General features: G+C 45.6%; 1 protein-coding gene across 1 annotated transcript in view; it reads left to right on the top strand.

The window, feature by feature from the left end:
- The window catches only part of FAT3 (FAT atypical cadherin 3), a 467,371-nt gene that overhangs the window by 317,618 nt on the left and 134,287 nt on the right, over positions 1-15,466 (top strand). The window contains exon 10 of the mRNA XM_088455722.1: positions 5,270-9,343. Within this exon, the coding sequence (XP_088311848.1) occupies positions 5,270-9,343 (4,074 nt within the window). The remainder of the gene's footprint in view (positions 1-5,269; positions 9,344-15,466) is intronic.

The following is a 15,466-nucleotide window of genomic DNA, read 5'->3' as shown; positions in this document are numbered from 1 at the left end:
CCATGTTACCGACGTATACGTAGGACTGCGAGGTATTACCAATGTGAGAAAGCAGCAGTGGGCGTCTCTATGCATATGTCCGCAGCCACATCGCGTGAGATTACGCAGCTGCGACCGCAATTGCATAGTGCGATTGCAATGTACTAAGCTACGCACTAATTTTAGCAGTCATAAACATTAACTTTCCATCTGGCACATTTCCAACCTATATTCCCCAGCAGAATAACTATTAAATTGAGTAGTTGTGTAAAACAGATGCAGAGCTGAAATCTCAGTCATTTCTCACATTACAGATTTGGCCAGTTTTACATTTTAAAGATTTACCAAATTATAGTGATTTTAAAAAAAAGTTTTTATAAAAAAAAAAAGAAAGAAAAAAATAATACTTCACTATTCACTCTTTACAAAATCATTTACCAATGTACAACGAGCGTATCGCTGCTGTCTTGTCTCACGGAACTGGGTGTTGACATCAGGCCTCGTCCTGCCTGGCTGCACCGCTGTTATAATGTGCAAATGGGCGTGCCAAATGGTCAAAATGGGCGTTTTAAGGGTGTGCATAATTAACAAAGCAGCGTCATCGACAACGTCACTTGGTTGTTTCTTAGCCTGAACTGTTCGCATGATTGCGGTAGGAAAATCCAACCACAAGCACTGCGATTAGTTCATACGCCTTTCGATGTACTCGATTAATCTAATAAATATCAGAGATGACGTAGGATGCGAGCGGCCAGGGGGCGTTTTATAAAAAATAGCGAGCGCATGTTTCGTTCGCTCGTTCAGACATAGAGGCGTCAACAGACCGCAAAGAGCGAGCGCTCTATTTAAATATCCGGCCCCTTTTTCTAAACGAGCGAGCGCAAATAGCGTCCGGCTCTGAATCAGGCCCTCAGCCCCTTCCTCTGCCCCCAGCCCCTTGCTCCGCACTCAGCCCCTTCCTCTGCCCCCAGCCCCTTCCTCCACACACAGCTGCTCACCACTGCAGCGCTGTCCACTGTGTGTGGCATGCCTGACCAACAGAGAAGATGTGCGGCAGCGTAAATTATCACGACACGCCAAGTCGAGCCCAGAGCTGCCCAGGCCAGAGTACAAAACAACAGGGAGGCGGATATGGGTACCCGCGGTCGCGGCTGGAGCACTAAGTCTGCCGTCCGTGGCCCCGCTTTGTGCCCATCTGGGCCTCGGGGCCTCTCTGGACCTCGGGACCCGGTTCGGGTGTACCCTTAGTCCCCCCCCCTGTCGCCGGGCCTGTTGATACCAACCATTGGGATGCCGCTGTCGGTATTTTGACAGGAGGCTCCCCGACAGCTGGCATTACATATTAAAATGAAAGATATAAAACTGTGTCCTTTCCAAGCTTCGCTAAAATTGCGCAAAAAAGACCCTTCTGTCTCGCGCCACAGTATTGGATAAAGTGGTGCACCATCTTATAGGCTGTTTGTAATGTGTGAGTTCTTAAAAAATATTCCTGTTCATCTATATGACATATGCAAGAAAATGGCACTTTCAATGGCGCAATATTTACATAGCAAAGAGGGTGAAAACTAATCAACATGGCTGTCTATACAGAACACCGACAATGCGGCTAAACACATGACATTGTTGTTTGTCATGTATGTCATAGGTGACTTTATTATATGTACTGTACATATGAAGTGATTTTTCACGTTTAGCCGCTTTGTCTGTCTTCTGTATAGACAGCAATGTTGATTAGTGTCCACGCTCTTTGCCCGTAATATGATGCTACTCTTATGCAAATATTTGTGTCACTTTTGTACAATTGACAACCCTATGTTATGTATAGTACAGTAGTGACCGCAGTGTGGAAATACTGTACACTTGTGAAACCTTAGGGCCTGATTCAGAGCCGGATGCTCTGACAGAGTGCTTGCTCTGAATCAGGGCCATCCCTCTGTTTTTTTAGAGCGGCCTCCTGGCCGCTCGCATAGCTGTAGCTGACCACCCACAGCTATGCGCTTGCGAGCGGGTCTGAATCAGGCCCTTAGTGCGAGAGCTGGTGCAACTCTAGTGAATGTGTTGCAATCAGAGCAAAGCTGAGTAAGGACACGTCTGTAAATGCCCATTTCTCGAAAAGAGAGTGATCGGTCAACGGATGAATGGGAACATCCCCTTTTTCAGTTTCCGTTCATCTGCATTGTGCAGTGCGTTCTCGAACTGCGATTGCTTTCCGCAGCGTATGCGCATTTGGAAGATATCTGCGGGATGCGTATGCTTTTGGACTTGCATCCTACTCCAAATTAGGAGCGTAATGCGAATGCGGAGCAAATGCCGCGGGCTGATTGCCCTGCGTATCACTGTCCAGTCCTCAGGCTTCTATATTTACGTCCCATGTCATCTTGTATTCTTCTCATTTCTGTCCCTACATGGTCTATGTTTGGCAGCTATTTTATGAATTTGTTCCGCTCTAAGGAAAGATGCACTCTCTCACATTTCGGCTCAGCCCTTTCACAGCCTTATAGAAAGCCATTGTATTCCAGTGCAGCGCTTCTTAAAAGTACTCGGCTGTATAAAATGCATTTAAATCATTAATGGACTTGAAAGATTGACTATTTTTTCCAATTTTCATGGTAAAATGCAAGCAAATCCCCTTAAAGCTTCTTGTTGAGTTTTATATCCTATACAGATTTGAAAATCTGATTTAATAAGAGCAAAATATCACAATTTGCTGCAAGCAGCCATGTATTAGGTCTGATTTGTTATTGCAAGTTACACTGGTGAAAAGTGATGAATTCATATACAGTGTTTCACTAGCAAAATGTAGTTATGGATAGAGATGATTGGTGTTACTGAAAACTGAACACACTCCAACTTTGGGGTTTCGAGTAGAACAGAGGGCCTGATTCAGACTCTGACGCTATTTGTGTCCGCTCGCTGGCTAAAAGGGGCCGGCTATTTAAATCATGCTCTCGCACTGCGTCGCGTAAAGCCGCCCACTAAGTACTAACGAGCGGCCGCACTACGCGCTCGCACCTGTATAAAGACGCCCCTTTGCCACTCGCAACACACGTCATCTCCAGCAGTTGTAGGATTAATCGGGAACATCGAGAGCCATTGGAGCTGCTCACAGCGCTTGTGGTAGCCTTTTCCCACCACAACATTGCGAGCAGTTCAGGCTAAAATACAACCCAGTCACGTGTGTAATGACGCTACTTTGCTAATTATGCACACCCATTAAACGCCGTTCTGACGGTTGGACGCGCCTGCGTTCGCACATCCACACCCCCGTTTTCAAGCACCTTCCCCTGTTACCACCCACAAACGGCACTATCTGTCACGCAAAATAGCGACTGCGATTTCTCACGGATTCGCAGCCGCAAAAATATGCAAATGTCAGCTTGAGCATTCCTCTTGTGTACTGTATTTCCGTGCTGCGGACTGAGCGACACCACTTTCCATATGTGAGCAATGCTCAACTGCGCTGGTCGAGTCCATCTCCACCATCGATCGACTCACCGAGCAGCCCCTACCTGGCGCACAGCGTTAAGGGTAGCAAATCATCGCTCAACTGCACAAAATTGGTACTGCGTACAACTCTGAATCAGGCTCTCTCTCTCTATTATATATATATATATATTTCTAAAATTGATAAAGATATAAAAATTTCATAGTTCACAATTTTCTGAAAAATCTAATAGTTATATTTAATTTTTACAAAAAAACAAAAGCAAAAAAATATATATATATATAATGTAATGTCCTGGCACAAAATGTATTTTACATAGGATAAGTTTCATTTTAAGGTCCCTTTTGAGTGCATTCTTTTCAAAATACTATATATATATATATATATATATATATATGTACATATAATTTAGATAATGTCCACATATAATTGTTTTACTATAGCTCCACCCCCAGTAGCTCCACCCACAGTTCCTGAACCTATATTTCCAATAAAATAGCTATATATATATATATATATCATACAAACTCAGCACTCACTTTTCAAACTGTAATTCCTTTGAATACAGGGAATGTGAGTTCCAAAATATTGCAATAATTTGTCAAGCTGACCAACCACTGCACGGTCATTCCCATCTGGCCAGTCCCTACACTGACTTTGGAACTAACATTCCCTGTATTCAAAGGAACTACAATTTGAAAAGTAAGCGAGTGCCAAGTTTGTATGCTATTTTTCATGTAGATGGTGTGGTCACATACCAAGGGCACCCCAGATGGTTGAGTGCCGTGGTTTAAGTCTGTCATATATAATTATATATATATATATATATATACTTCCAGATCAGCGGCACTCATGACGACTTGAAATATGACACAAACCCCGTTGTATAATCAACGTTTCAGGGTCTTTAATGGCCCTTTCGTCAGGATATCCTGACGAAAGGGCCATTAAAGACCCTGAAACATTGATTATACAACGGGGTTTGTGTCATATTTCAAGTCGTCATGAGTGCCGCTGATCTGGAAGTATATTTGTCCTCACCTGAATAGGAGAGGTAACACAGAGGGCACTGGACGCAAGTTACCATCAAGCAGTTTGGGAGTGCCGGCTATTTGCTGTATTAGTATATATATATTTATATATATATATATATATATATATATATACGCCTGATATTACTTTTCTAGCCTAGTACTGTGCTTTCCAGCGATGCATTCATATAATCAATCTGCAATCTTTATTTCCGTTGTCCTGCGCTATAGCACAGGTCATCGATACTCTGCATTGGGTACAGTTGCATGCGGTGAGCTACTTTGTGTTGGATCTGAAGACAACAGAGATAAATGACGTGCTTGTTGGTTAAACGGCTATGCTGTAAAGCACAGACTGAAAGTAGAAAGAGCCAGCAGTGTATTTAGGAAAATATGCGCTGCGACAAGTAAGTTAAAGTCATCGGAAGGTGGGAAACCTGTCCAGTGGTTTAATAAAAGAAATCAGCCTAAAAGTTATTTTGTAATGCTGCATGTGCTCTTGTATTGTCCCAATAAAACATATACATGTCTACACACAGCAATTACTAAGCATAAATCACGCAGCTTGTCTTAGAATAAATTGTCATGAGTGACCTGATCCTTCACACTTCGCTAGGCACATCATCCGGCACGGGTGACGCGCGGTAGCTTGCAATCCATCTTGCTTCAGAGCGACCTTGTATTTTAAGGCCAACGTTAGCATGATGTCAAATCTTTTTGTTTGTAAGTGCTGGAGAATAAGATATGTGATTGTTTTTACTATTTTATACATTATTTGACATAAATCTTATTTTCTTCTTCTTTTTTTTTTTAGGTAACACTGGGAACACGTTTAAAATTGAACCAGTTCTGGGTATCATCACTGTATCGAAGGAACCGGATTTGTCCACAATGGGTCAGTTTGTACTGTCGGTCAAAGTAACCGATCGAGGGAGCCCCCCACTCTCTGCTTCCGCCATTGTCCGGATTTCCTTATCAATGTCAGATAATTCAAGTCCCAAATTCACCCAGGCTGAATACCAGGCTGAAGTTCACGAAAATGTGGATGTTGGAACACCGGTTGTATTGGTGTCCGCAATAAGCCAGTCCACATTGGTGTTCGAAATCAAAGCTGGCAATACCGAAGGAGCCTTCACCATCAACCCGTACTCTGGAGTTATAACAAGTCAGAAAGCACTTGATTACGAAAGGATATCATCCTACCAGATCATTGTCCAGGCAACAAACATGGCAGGTATGGCATCTAACACCACCATCAACATCCAGATTCTTGACCAAAATGACAATCCACCGGTTTTCCTCAGTTCCCAGTACATCGGCAGCATCAGTGAAGCTGCCCCAATTAACAGTATAGTCAGGAGCTCGGACAAAAACCCATTGGTAATAAAAGCAACTGATGCAGATGGCAACCAGAATGCATTACTTGTCTATCAGATTGTTGAATCAATGGCCAAGAAGTACTTTACCGTGGATTCCAGCACAGGTGCTATCCGGACAATAGCTTACCTAGATCATGAAACCATAGCCTACTTCCACTTCCATGTGCATGTAAGGGATAGTGGTAGTCCACAACTCACTGCCGAAAGTCCAGTTGAAGTTTCGATTGAAGTAAGTGATGTCAATGATAACCCTCCAGTATTCGTAGAAGCGGTGTTTGAAACAACGTTACTACTGCCAACCTATGACGGTGTCGAAGTCCTTCAAGTTAGTGCGCGAGATCCAGATTTAGCAATACCTCCAGAGTTGAGTTACGCTTTGACTGAGGGAAACCTAAACCATTTTGTGATTGACTCTACCAGTGGAGTAATTACAGTAAAAAACAGCAGCCTATCGAAAGATCACTATATGCTCATGGTCAAAGTGTCCGATGGAAAATTTTACAGCACCGCCATTGTGACGATATTGGTAAAAGAAGCCATGGACAGTGGCCTTTATTTCACCCAAGACTTCTATTCTGCATCTATAGCAGAAAACACCACTAATATCACAAAAATTGCAGTTGTAAATGCTGGGGGTCACCGCTTAAATGAACCAATAAAATACACAATATTAAACCCAGGAAATAAGTTTAAGATTAAATCCACCTCTGGGGTAATTCAGACCACAGGAATTTCTTTTGACAGAGAAGTAGAGGAGGTCTATGAATTGGTGGTAGAAGCAAGTCGGGAATTGGACAACCTCCGAGTGGCACGAGTGATGGTTAAGGTCAACATTGAGGATGTAAATGACAATGCTCCGGTTTTTGTAGGTCTTCCATATTATGCCGCCGTTCAGGTTGACGCTGAGCCGGGGACTCTTATTTATAAAGTGACTGCTATAGATAAAGACAAGGGCAAAAATGGTGAGTTGACCTTCTTCTTGGAAGACGACTATGGCCATTTCGAAATTGACAAGCAAAACGGGAGTGTGACATTAAAGAAATCTTTTGACTCAGATCTTTCTAACCTAGATTACATGTTGGTTATAATAGCCAAAGATTGCGGTGATCCTTCACTCTCTGCTTCAGTTGAGCTTCCAGTTACCATTGTCAACAAAGCCATGCCAGTATTTGACAAGGCCTTCTACACAGCTTTTGTAAATGAAAATGTCGAGATGCACACACCGATTTTAAGCATCAATGCTACGAGCCCTGAAGGCCAGGGAATTATTTACACCATAGTTGATGGAGATCCATTCAACCAGTTCAATATAGATTTTGATACAGGGGTGCTAACTGTGATAAGCCCGTTGGACTTTGAATTGACCCCATCTTTTAAGTTGACCGTACGTGCAAGTGATTCACTTACTAGTGCACGGGCTGAAGTCATTGTAGATATCAGCGTGAATGACGTCAACGACAACCCTCCAGTTTTTCAGTTTCCGTCATACAATGCAACTCTCTCCGAAAGCTCTCTTATCGGGACACCGGTCCTGCAGGTCGTTGCCACAGACGCGGACTCGGACAATAATAAAGTCATAAGGTATCAAATTGTTCAAGACATTTTTAACAACACTGATTCGTTTCACATCGACAGCGCCAGTGGTTTGATTCTCACAGCTCGGCTGCTGGACCATGAGGTTTCGCAGCAAAGTGCTCTGAAAATCAGGGCAACGGATAGTGGATTCCCATCTCTAAGTAGTGAAGTGCTTGTCACCATCTACGTCACAGATTTGAATGACAATCCTCCGGTTTTCAATCAGTTGATTTATGAATCTTACGTCAGCGAGCTAGCTCCAAGAGGACACTTTGTAACCTGTGTCCAAGCTTCCGATGCCGACAGCACAGACATCGACAGGTTGGAGTACAGTATTTTGTCTGGGAACGATCGCATCAACTTTTTTATGGATAGCAAGAGTGGCATTATCACCCTCTCTAATCATCGTAAGCAACGACTGGAACCAATGCACAGCTTAAATATCTCTGTCTCTGACGGTCTCTTCACCAGTACGGCCCAGGTCCATGTAAAGATTCTAGGAGCAAACCTCTTCAGCCCCGTCTTCGCACAGAGCATCTACGTAACAGAAGTTCGAGAAAACGTCCCTATTGGGACTAAAGTCATATATGTCAAAGCAACTGATGGAGACTCCGGCATGTACGGACATATCACCTACACCATAATAAATGACTTGGCCAAAAACCGATTCTTCATTGACACGTTGGGACAGATTGTTACAACAGAAAAGCTGGATAGAGAGGATCCGCTTGAGCAGGACATCAGCATATCTCTAAGAGCCTTGGATGGGGGAGGCCGAGCAGCCTTCTGCACTGTCCAAGTGTTAGTAGTGGATGAAAATGATAATGCTCCACAGTTCAAGGCTACAGAGTATCGGGCAAGCGTCAAGGCCGATGTAGAGAAGGGTCACCTGGTGACTCAGGTACAAGCCTTTGATGCAGATGATGGGGCAAACTCTCGGATTACGTACTCGCTGTACAGTGAGGCCTCAGTTTCAGTAGCCGATCTTTTGGAAATTGACCCCGACAACGGTTGGATGGTTACAAAAGGTAATTTTAACCAGTTGAAAAATACTGTGCTTTCTTTTTTCGTAAAAGCAGTAGATGGTGGCATTCCAATGAAGCACTCCCTTATTCCTGTGTACATACATGTCGTACCTTCTGAAACTGTCCTACCTACCTTCAACCAACCCCAGTACACATTTTCCGTGCCAGAAGACACTATGATTGGAACCACAATAGACTCCTTCTATATTACACCAATGCAAGAGGCTCTGTTCAGCACCGTCAATGGGGAGTTTCCTGAAAATAACAAAGATAACATTTTTATCATCGACAAGTCCACTGGAATTTTGAAACTGGACAAAAAAGTTGACCACGAAACTATACCCGTGTTCCATTTCAAAGTGGCAGCCACTCTACTTCTAGATAGAGTTGATATTTTAATTACTGTTGACATAGAGGTCAAGATATTAGATCTGAATGACAACAAACCATTTTTTGACTCCACTCACTACGACGCGGTCATAATGGAGGGCATGCCGATAGGAACCAATATTATCCAAGTGAAAGCCGTCGATGCTGATTGGGGCGCCAATGGGCAGGTCACTTACAGTCTTATCTCGGAGAGGGAAGAAGACAAACTCTTAGAAACATTCACCATTGATTCAAATAGTGGTTTGATAAGTACACTCAAGGAGCTGGACCACGAGAAGAATCCCAGCTACACGTTTAGTGTTGTAGCAGCCGACCTCGGGGAAGCTTTGTCTTTTTCTTCCTCTACCATAGTATCCGTTACCGTCACAGATGTCAATGACAATGGTCCCATCTTTGAACATGAAGTTTACAAAGGATCTGTGAAGGAAAGTGATGCCCCAGGAGAGGTGGTTGCTATACTCAGTACTTGGGATGAAGACACCTCTGATATAAATCGGCAAGTGAGCTACCATATTACTGGTAAGTCATTATTTTACAATGGCTTTCATTGAAATTACCACAAGGGAAGGAAGCTAGTGATGTAAATACTGTACGCTTAGTGACATTTTTAACTTTTAAACGGGGTTTCTATGATTTTCATTTATACTTTCACTATATACATTGCTACGTGGTTATTTATATCTTTATATCATCCTGGCAGAGTTATTTATTTTCATTGGCTTTAGATAAAACCTCTTGTTTGCTTTGCTGTTTGCACTTGATGCAGATGTGTCCACAGAGCAATTCTATGTTGTATCCAAGGTCAAGAAAATACAATTTTGTAGAACTATGTAAAGTTCTTGGTAGAAACACATGTCAAAGACAGAGATATTATTAAGCACTATGGACCTGATTCAGACCCGCTCGTTAGCAAGCGTTCGCACGTAGACAGGCGATGTTTGCAATGTGCGCATGGGTACGCATCGCAGTGCGCGTACCAGTGCTAGAGATTCGGGAAGCGTTCGCTCGCTGCGCATAGACTGCCCAGCAGAGTGAGTGACAGGAGAAGCTGTTTGTGGGTGGTGACAGGGGCTGGCTATTAACAACGGGGGGAGTGGAGGTGTGAACGCAGGCGTGCCTGAGCATCTCAACGGCGTTTCAGAGGTGTGCATAATTTATAGACAGAGTCATAGTACACGTCACCTGGTTGTATTTCACACTGAAGTGCTTGCGGTAGGGTATGGTCAGCCACAAGCGCTGAAATCGCATCTGATGGTACTCGATGGTTGCATACAGCTCCTGGAGATGACGTGCGCAAGTGGGCGTCTTAAGACAGGCTAGCGGGCGTCTGCATACACAGAGCGATCACACGCCAAGACATAGTGGGCATCGCCTGCCTTCCAAAATCTGCATACACATCGTGCGAGCGAACGCATCTAGCGAGCGGATCTGAATGAGCTCCTATAATACAAAGGACACATTTATTCTAGTTTACTGAAAGCTAAAACTGACCTTCAGATGTGAGGTTCAGAATATGTGACTACAGTATGTTATTTGGAGAGCCAGGGTACTCACTTCATAGATGGCAAGAAGGATACATACAGTAGACCATGTTACCTTTTGTACATAAGACTATCTAACCCATTCAATATTTTGTAATAACTGTATTTAAAAGTAGATGGGTCAGTTTTATTGTATCATTGTGTGTACTGAAAAAGGTAAGCTTTGACCATACAGTAGTTTAATTTATTTATTTATTTATTTATTACCAGTTATTTATATAGCGCACACATATTCAGCAGCGCATTACAGAGACTATCTTACCATTCACATCTGTCCCTGCCCCAGTGGAGTTTACAATCTATGGGCCTGATTCAGAGCTGAACGCTCTGACCAGAGCGCTCGCTCTGAATCAGGGCTGTCCCAACTAAATTTGGAGCGGCCTCCTGGCCGCTCGAATAGCTGTGGGTGACCACCCACAGCTTATGCGAGCGGCCAATAAGATGGTCGCGATGGTCTCGCTTCCGCAAGCCCAGGTAGGGTCTCACTTCCGCAAGCCCAGGAGTGATTTTGGCTCTATCAGAGCCAAAATCACTCCCACTGACATCATTACTGATGTCAGTGGGGCCGGACTCAGACGGTAGGCGTTCCCATGGGAACGCCTCCGTCTGGCAGTCACGCCCCTGGCACGCCCACCAAAGGGGGCGTGCTATCAATCAACATGGACAGCATGCCCCCTTTGGTGCGAGACCCGGAGCGACGGAGAGCCCGTCGCTATCTGGGTCTCACGCATGCGCACGACGGAGCTCCCTCGTCGTGTGCATGTGCAGTGGGGCAACATCGACCCGTTTGCGAGCATCGTTTGCGAGCATCGTTTGTGAGCATCCTTTGCTCGCGAACGGGTCTGAATGACCCCCTATATTCCCTACCACATGCGCACACACACACAGTATGGTCAATTTTGTGGGGAGCCAATTAACCAACCAGTATATTTTTGGAGTGTGGGAGGAAACCGGAGTACCCGGAGGAAACCCACGCAAGCACAGGGAGAATATACAAACTCCACACAGTTAGGGCTGTAGTGGGAATCGAACCCACGACCTCAGTGCTGTGAGGCAGTAAAGCTAACCAATGAAGCCGCTGACTTGTGGGTCGGACAGAGTGGAGGGTGGGGACACTGAGGGCTTGATTCAGAGTTGTAAACTTTTATTTGAGGTCATAAAGTATTGCAAATATAATAATGGAGAAAACAAAGCATTAATCAAGTAGGATATCTGACTACCTGCAGCAATACACTGATACAATAATAGTAACAAATACATAATGGATAATTGAAATTTCAACAATCCATTGTTACAATAGCTGAGTCTGAGGTGCACATTTATCTTAGAGAGAAATATACATAGAAGATTTCTCCATGCAGTCCGGGGTAGAGGCGTCGGGCAAGAAACAATCAGCCACTAAAAGTGAATAGGGGGATCCTGTGCTGCATCCCGGGTAAGGTACCAGGTGGCCTGGTGCAACCTCGTCCCAGCCGTAGCGCGTACATCTTTATGCTAATATCACAGATGAGGGGATTCATGCACAGACGCCCGCCGGCGCTAATCCACCGCTGTAAGCATTAAGAGGCGTCATCGGCCGCAGCATCGAACATTGCAACACCAGCCTTATGGGGTCGCAGAATCTGTGTATGAACATGGACTGCAACTGCGACAAAAGACGCAGCAGGCGCTGACCACGACACGCCTGTGGCATGACCGCATCTGGCTGTCCACCCCCCCATCCTTGTTACCACCCTCTGTGTCTACATTCGCTCTGCGGCTCCCAGCAGTAACCATCAGGAAAGATGCTCGGCGTACTGCGTACACACGTGCAGACAATGCCGCTAGCATGTGGCACCGACACTGCATGCATCTCTAAATCAATGTATGTTGTTGTCGGGGGCGTATCTATAATGGGTGAAGGGTGCCCAAACTGCACACCCATTTATTAAATGCTTACATCTCTCCGGAGTCCCATGTCTAGGCAGTACCATCGCAGCACAAATCGCCTGGAAAATGGCCGCTGCGGCCATTTTCCCAGCATTTTGCGCTGGAGCAGTGAGGAGATCACCGGGAAAATGTCTGCCGCTCCATTTTCCTGGTGACCTGCGCATGTGCGGCAGAGCAGTAGAGTCTACTCCATACTTGCCTACCCTCCCGATTTGGTGGGGAGCATCCCGAAAATCGGTTGCCGCTCCCGGGAAGGTAGGTAATCCTCCCGGCTGCTGCCCACCCCTCCTGTCTCCCCGCAATTCCATGTAAAACCCCCGCAGCAGGGGGGAGCGGTGACGCGATTCACGCGGAATCGCGTCATTTTGGCCCCGCCCCCTGCTTCACACCGCCTGTAATATCGGCAGTGTGTAGCGGGGGCGGGGCCAAAATGATGCGACTGCGTGGCTCCCTCCCCCATCCGCAAACCCTTGTCATCTGGCCGGCCCCACCCCCGTTTGCTGGCCACGCCCCCCCAGTTATGCCGATCTGGCTGCTCCCTCCCGGAAGGGGCACCCAGATAGTCGGCACGTATGGTCTACTCCGGTGCCCGGAGTCTGCTGAGCTCAGTGTGCTGCCAGCTGCACATGGTGCCCCCTCCTCTCTTAATACACCCTGATTGTAATTATGGATTAGTCAAACTTTTGCAGCGTATTCAAATCAACACATACAGTAATATTCTATAAATGGAAATTGTAGGATATATATTGTAAAAGTATTAATTGCCCCAGGATGCGCTATAGAAATTGGCCACCAACTTGTTAACGTGATCTGCAGCAATGCTCTTGGATTCCATCTTGTACAAGTGATGAACTGTTTAACTTTTGGCTTCCAGAGACTGTATAAACAGATGTGCGCATGTAAATAAACTGAGGTTGTGCCGGTACAGCTGGGATAGGAATCTGGCTAGACTGCCTGGAGGAACATAACACTGAAGCTGTGTAAAGTAATCTGATTCGTGATGCCTGTTGTATTTCTGATGACAAGTCTTAGTACATCTCATCATTTAAGCCTGTTTGCCTGTCAGCAACGACCAATAAATGTGCTACACTTCAATGATTGTTAAAAGCGCAAGTCCAGTATTCTTATATTTTATACTTTGCATCATTCTGAATGCTGTCGTGAGCTGGAAAAGCTGGCGACCTGCGACTTTCTAGCTGCTGTTGAACTGCATTGCCCTGGATGCGTCGCACAGTATTTGCTATACTGTACATTCTGTGCATTGCACTAGCTCAGTGTAAACACAGTCACCCACCAATCAACCCAACCCACATTTATCACGATGCCTAATTATCTAGTTAAATACCTTTTAACCACTGTAATTGGAACCGTTGGGGAGCAGATAGGAGTAAAATCCTCTGCATAGAGGACCATTGATCAGTTAAACGGAGTCGACCACTTTGCATTTTCATGATTTCATTAGTGTGAAATGTATACTATATATAAAGCCATTTAAGTGGGGGCAGCAACTGTGAAATGATCAATATGATTTCACATTAGTTCCTGGAAAGTCTTTTTTACATTCTCTGAAAACTCCTCATCGTTCTTTGAATTTAAGATAATAAAATGTCTGACCAACAATCTGGCAGTTTCTGAGATTATATCCTCTAGCTCGGTCCTCAAACTCTAATAATTACAGATTTTTAAGGGGCTAAGAAGTCAGACTAAAGTGTTTTCCATCTTCATGGGCTTATTTATTATGTCCCTATAAACCAGAGCTATTCAACATGAGGCGGGATGCAGTCAGGAAGCCGGCGGTCTAAATGCTGACCGTCGGCATCTCGACTGTCTAATCCCGGCAGGGGTCTAATGACAGGTGTCGGGAAATCCCGACGCCTGTCATATCGATCGAAGGTAAACCGGGCGACAGGTGCAAACAGCTGCTGGGGGGGAGAGTTAGGTTAGGGGCTCCCAGGGGGGACTTAAAGTTAGGCACCCCACCCCCGGGAGAGTTAGGGTTAGGCTAGGGGAAGGGGAGGTTAGGGTTAGCCCCCCCAGGAGACTTAGGTTAAGGCTGCAGGGAAGGGGGGTTAGGTTTAGGCACTTACAGGTGGGGTTAGGATTAGGCACTTGGGGGGAGGTTAGGGATAGGCACCTCTAAGGGAGGGTTGGGGGGGGGTTGTGTTAGTAAATAGTTAAAATACTTACTTGTCGGGATCTTCACTGCCGGTCTTCACTGCGTCCGGCGGTATTTCATACCGATCCCCTTGAGGCCAGGGGCTGCAAGAGGGGATGGGGCGGGCACTACATTCACAGGCCCGTGCTGGTTGGCAGGGGCCCGGGTCAGCTACTGCCCCCACTGCTCTGCCCACTGACCGCGCCAGTATAACAGCACAGCTGCAGCTGGACATCAGGCAGAGAAAGAGCGGAGGCTGCTGCTGCAGCAGTCTCATCTCTCTGCCCAATGTGCCGCTGCGGCTGTGCTGCTATACTGACGCGGCTAGCGGTGGTGGGCCGAGAGGAGAAGTGTTACGGGTGCGATCGCACTGTGTCACAGCATGCTGGGATGTGTAGTTCTACAGCAGCTTGAGGGACTCATGCTGAATATCTCTGCTATAAACTATCATTTCTTATCGCCGCATATCATGGCATTAAGAAATTGTTTTATTGGCTATTTACCAAATTCACTTGCCAGTACAGTGACTCCGACAAGAGGCCATCTTGGCAAAGAGTAAATAGAGAAGGAAAACTTTACGCTTTTACGTTACTGGCGGTCACTGGGCAGGCTTGCCTAATGTGCATGCAGTGTCATTGCCCGCACATGTTCAAGTCTAAGTTGCAGGAGAGAGAGGGATCCGAAGATCCCCCTCAATGAAAAATAAAAATGTGAAAATTATAGCCTATAGCAGGGATGGGGAACCTTGCCCGGAAACATTTGGTCTGGCCCTCAGAGCTGTTTTCTGCTAGCCTCATCTGGCCTAGAATGGCACCCTGCAGCCAGAATCTATGCAGCAGTGCTGCCTAGAGCATCCTTAGGACGCTTCAGATGGTCACACAGCTGCCCTTACAGCTCCACCGGCGATTGTGGCCCCGCCCCTGTGTAACATCACACAGAGGGGGCGTGGCCAGCACCAGGCCCGTGAATAATGTTATATATGTCAAAATGGCCCTCGGCAGAAAAAAGGTTCCCCGC

The sequence above is a fragment of the Taudactylus pleione genome, unplaced genomic scaffold (assembly GCF_031769625.1).
Source record: "Taudactylus pleione unplaced genomic scaffold, aTauple2 ptg000667l, whole genome shotgun sequence".
NCBI classification, from domain to species: Eukaryota; Metazoa; Chordata; class Amphibia; order Anura; family Myobatrachidae; genus Taudactylus; species Taudactylus pleione.
The sequence above is the reverse complement of the archived record's forward strand: the minus strand, read 5'-3'. Positions and strand labels throughout refer to the sequence as shown.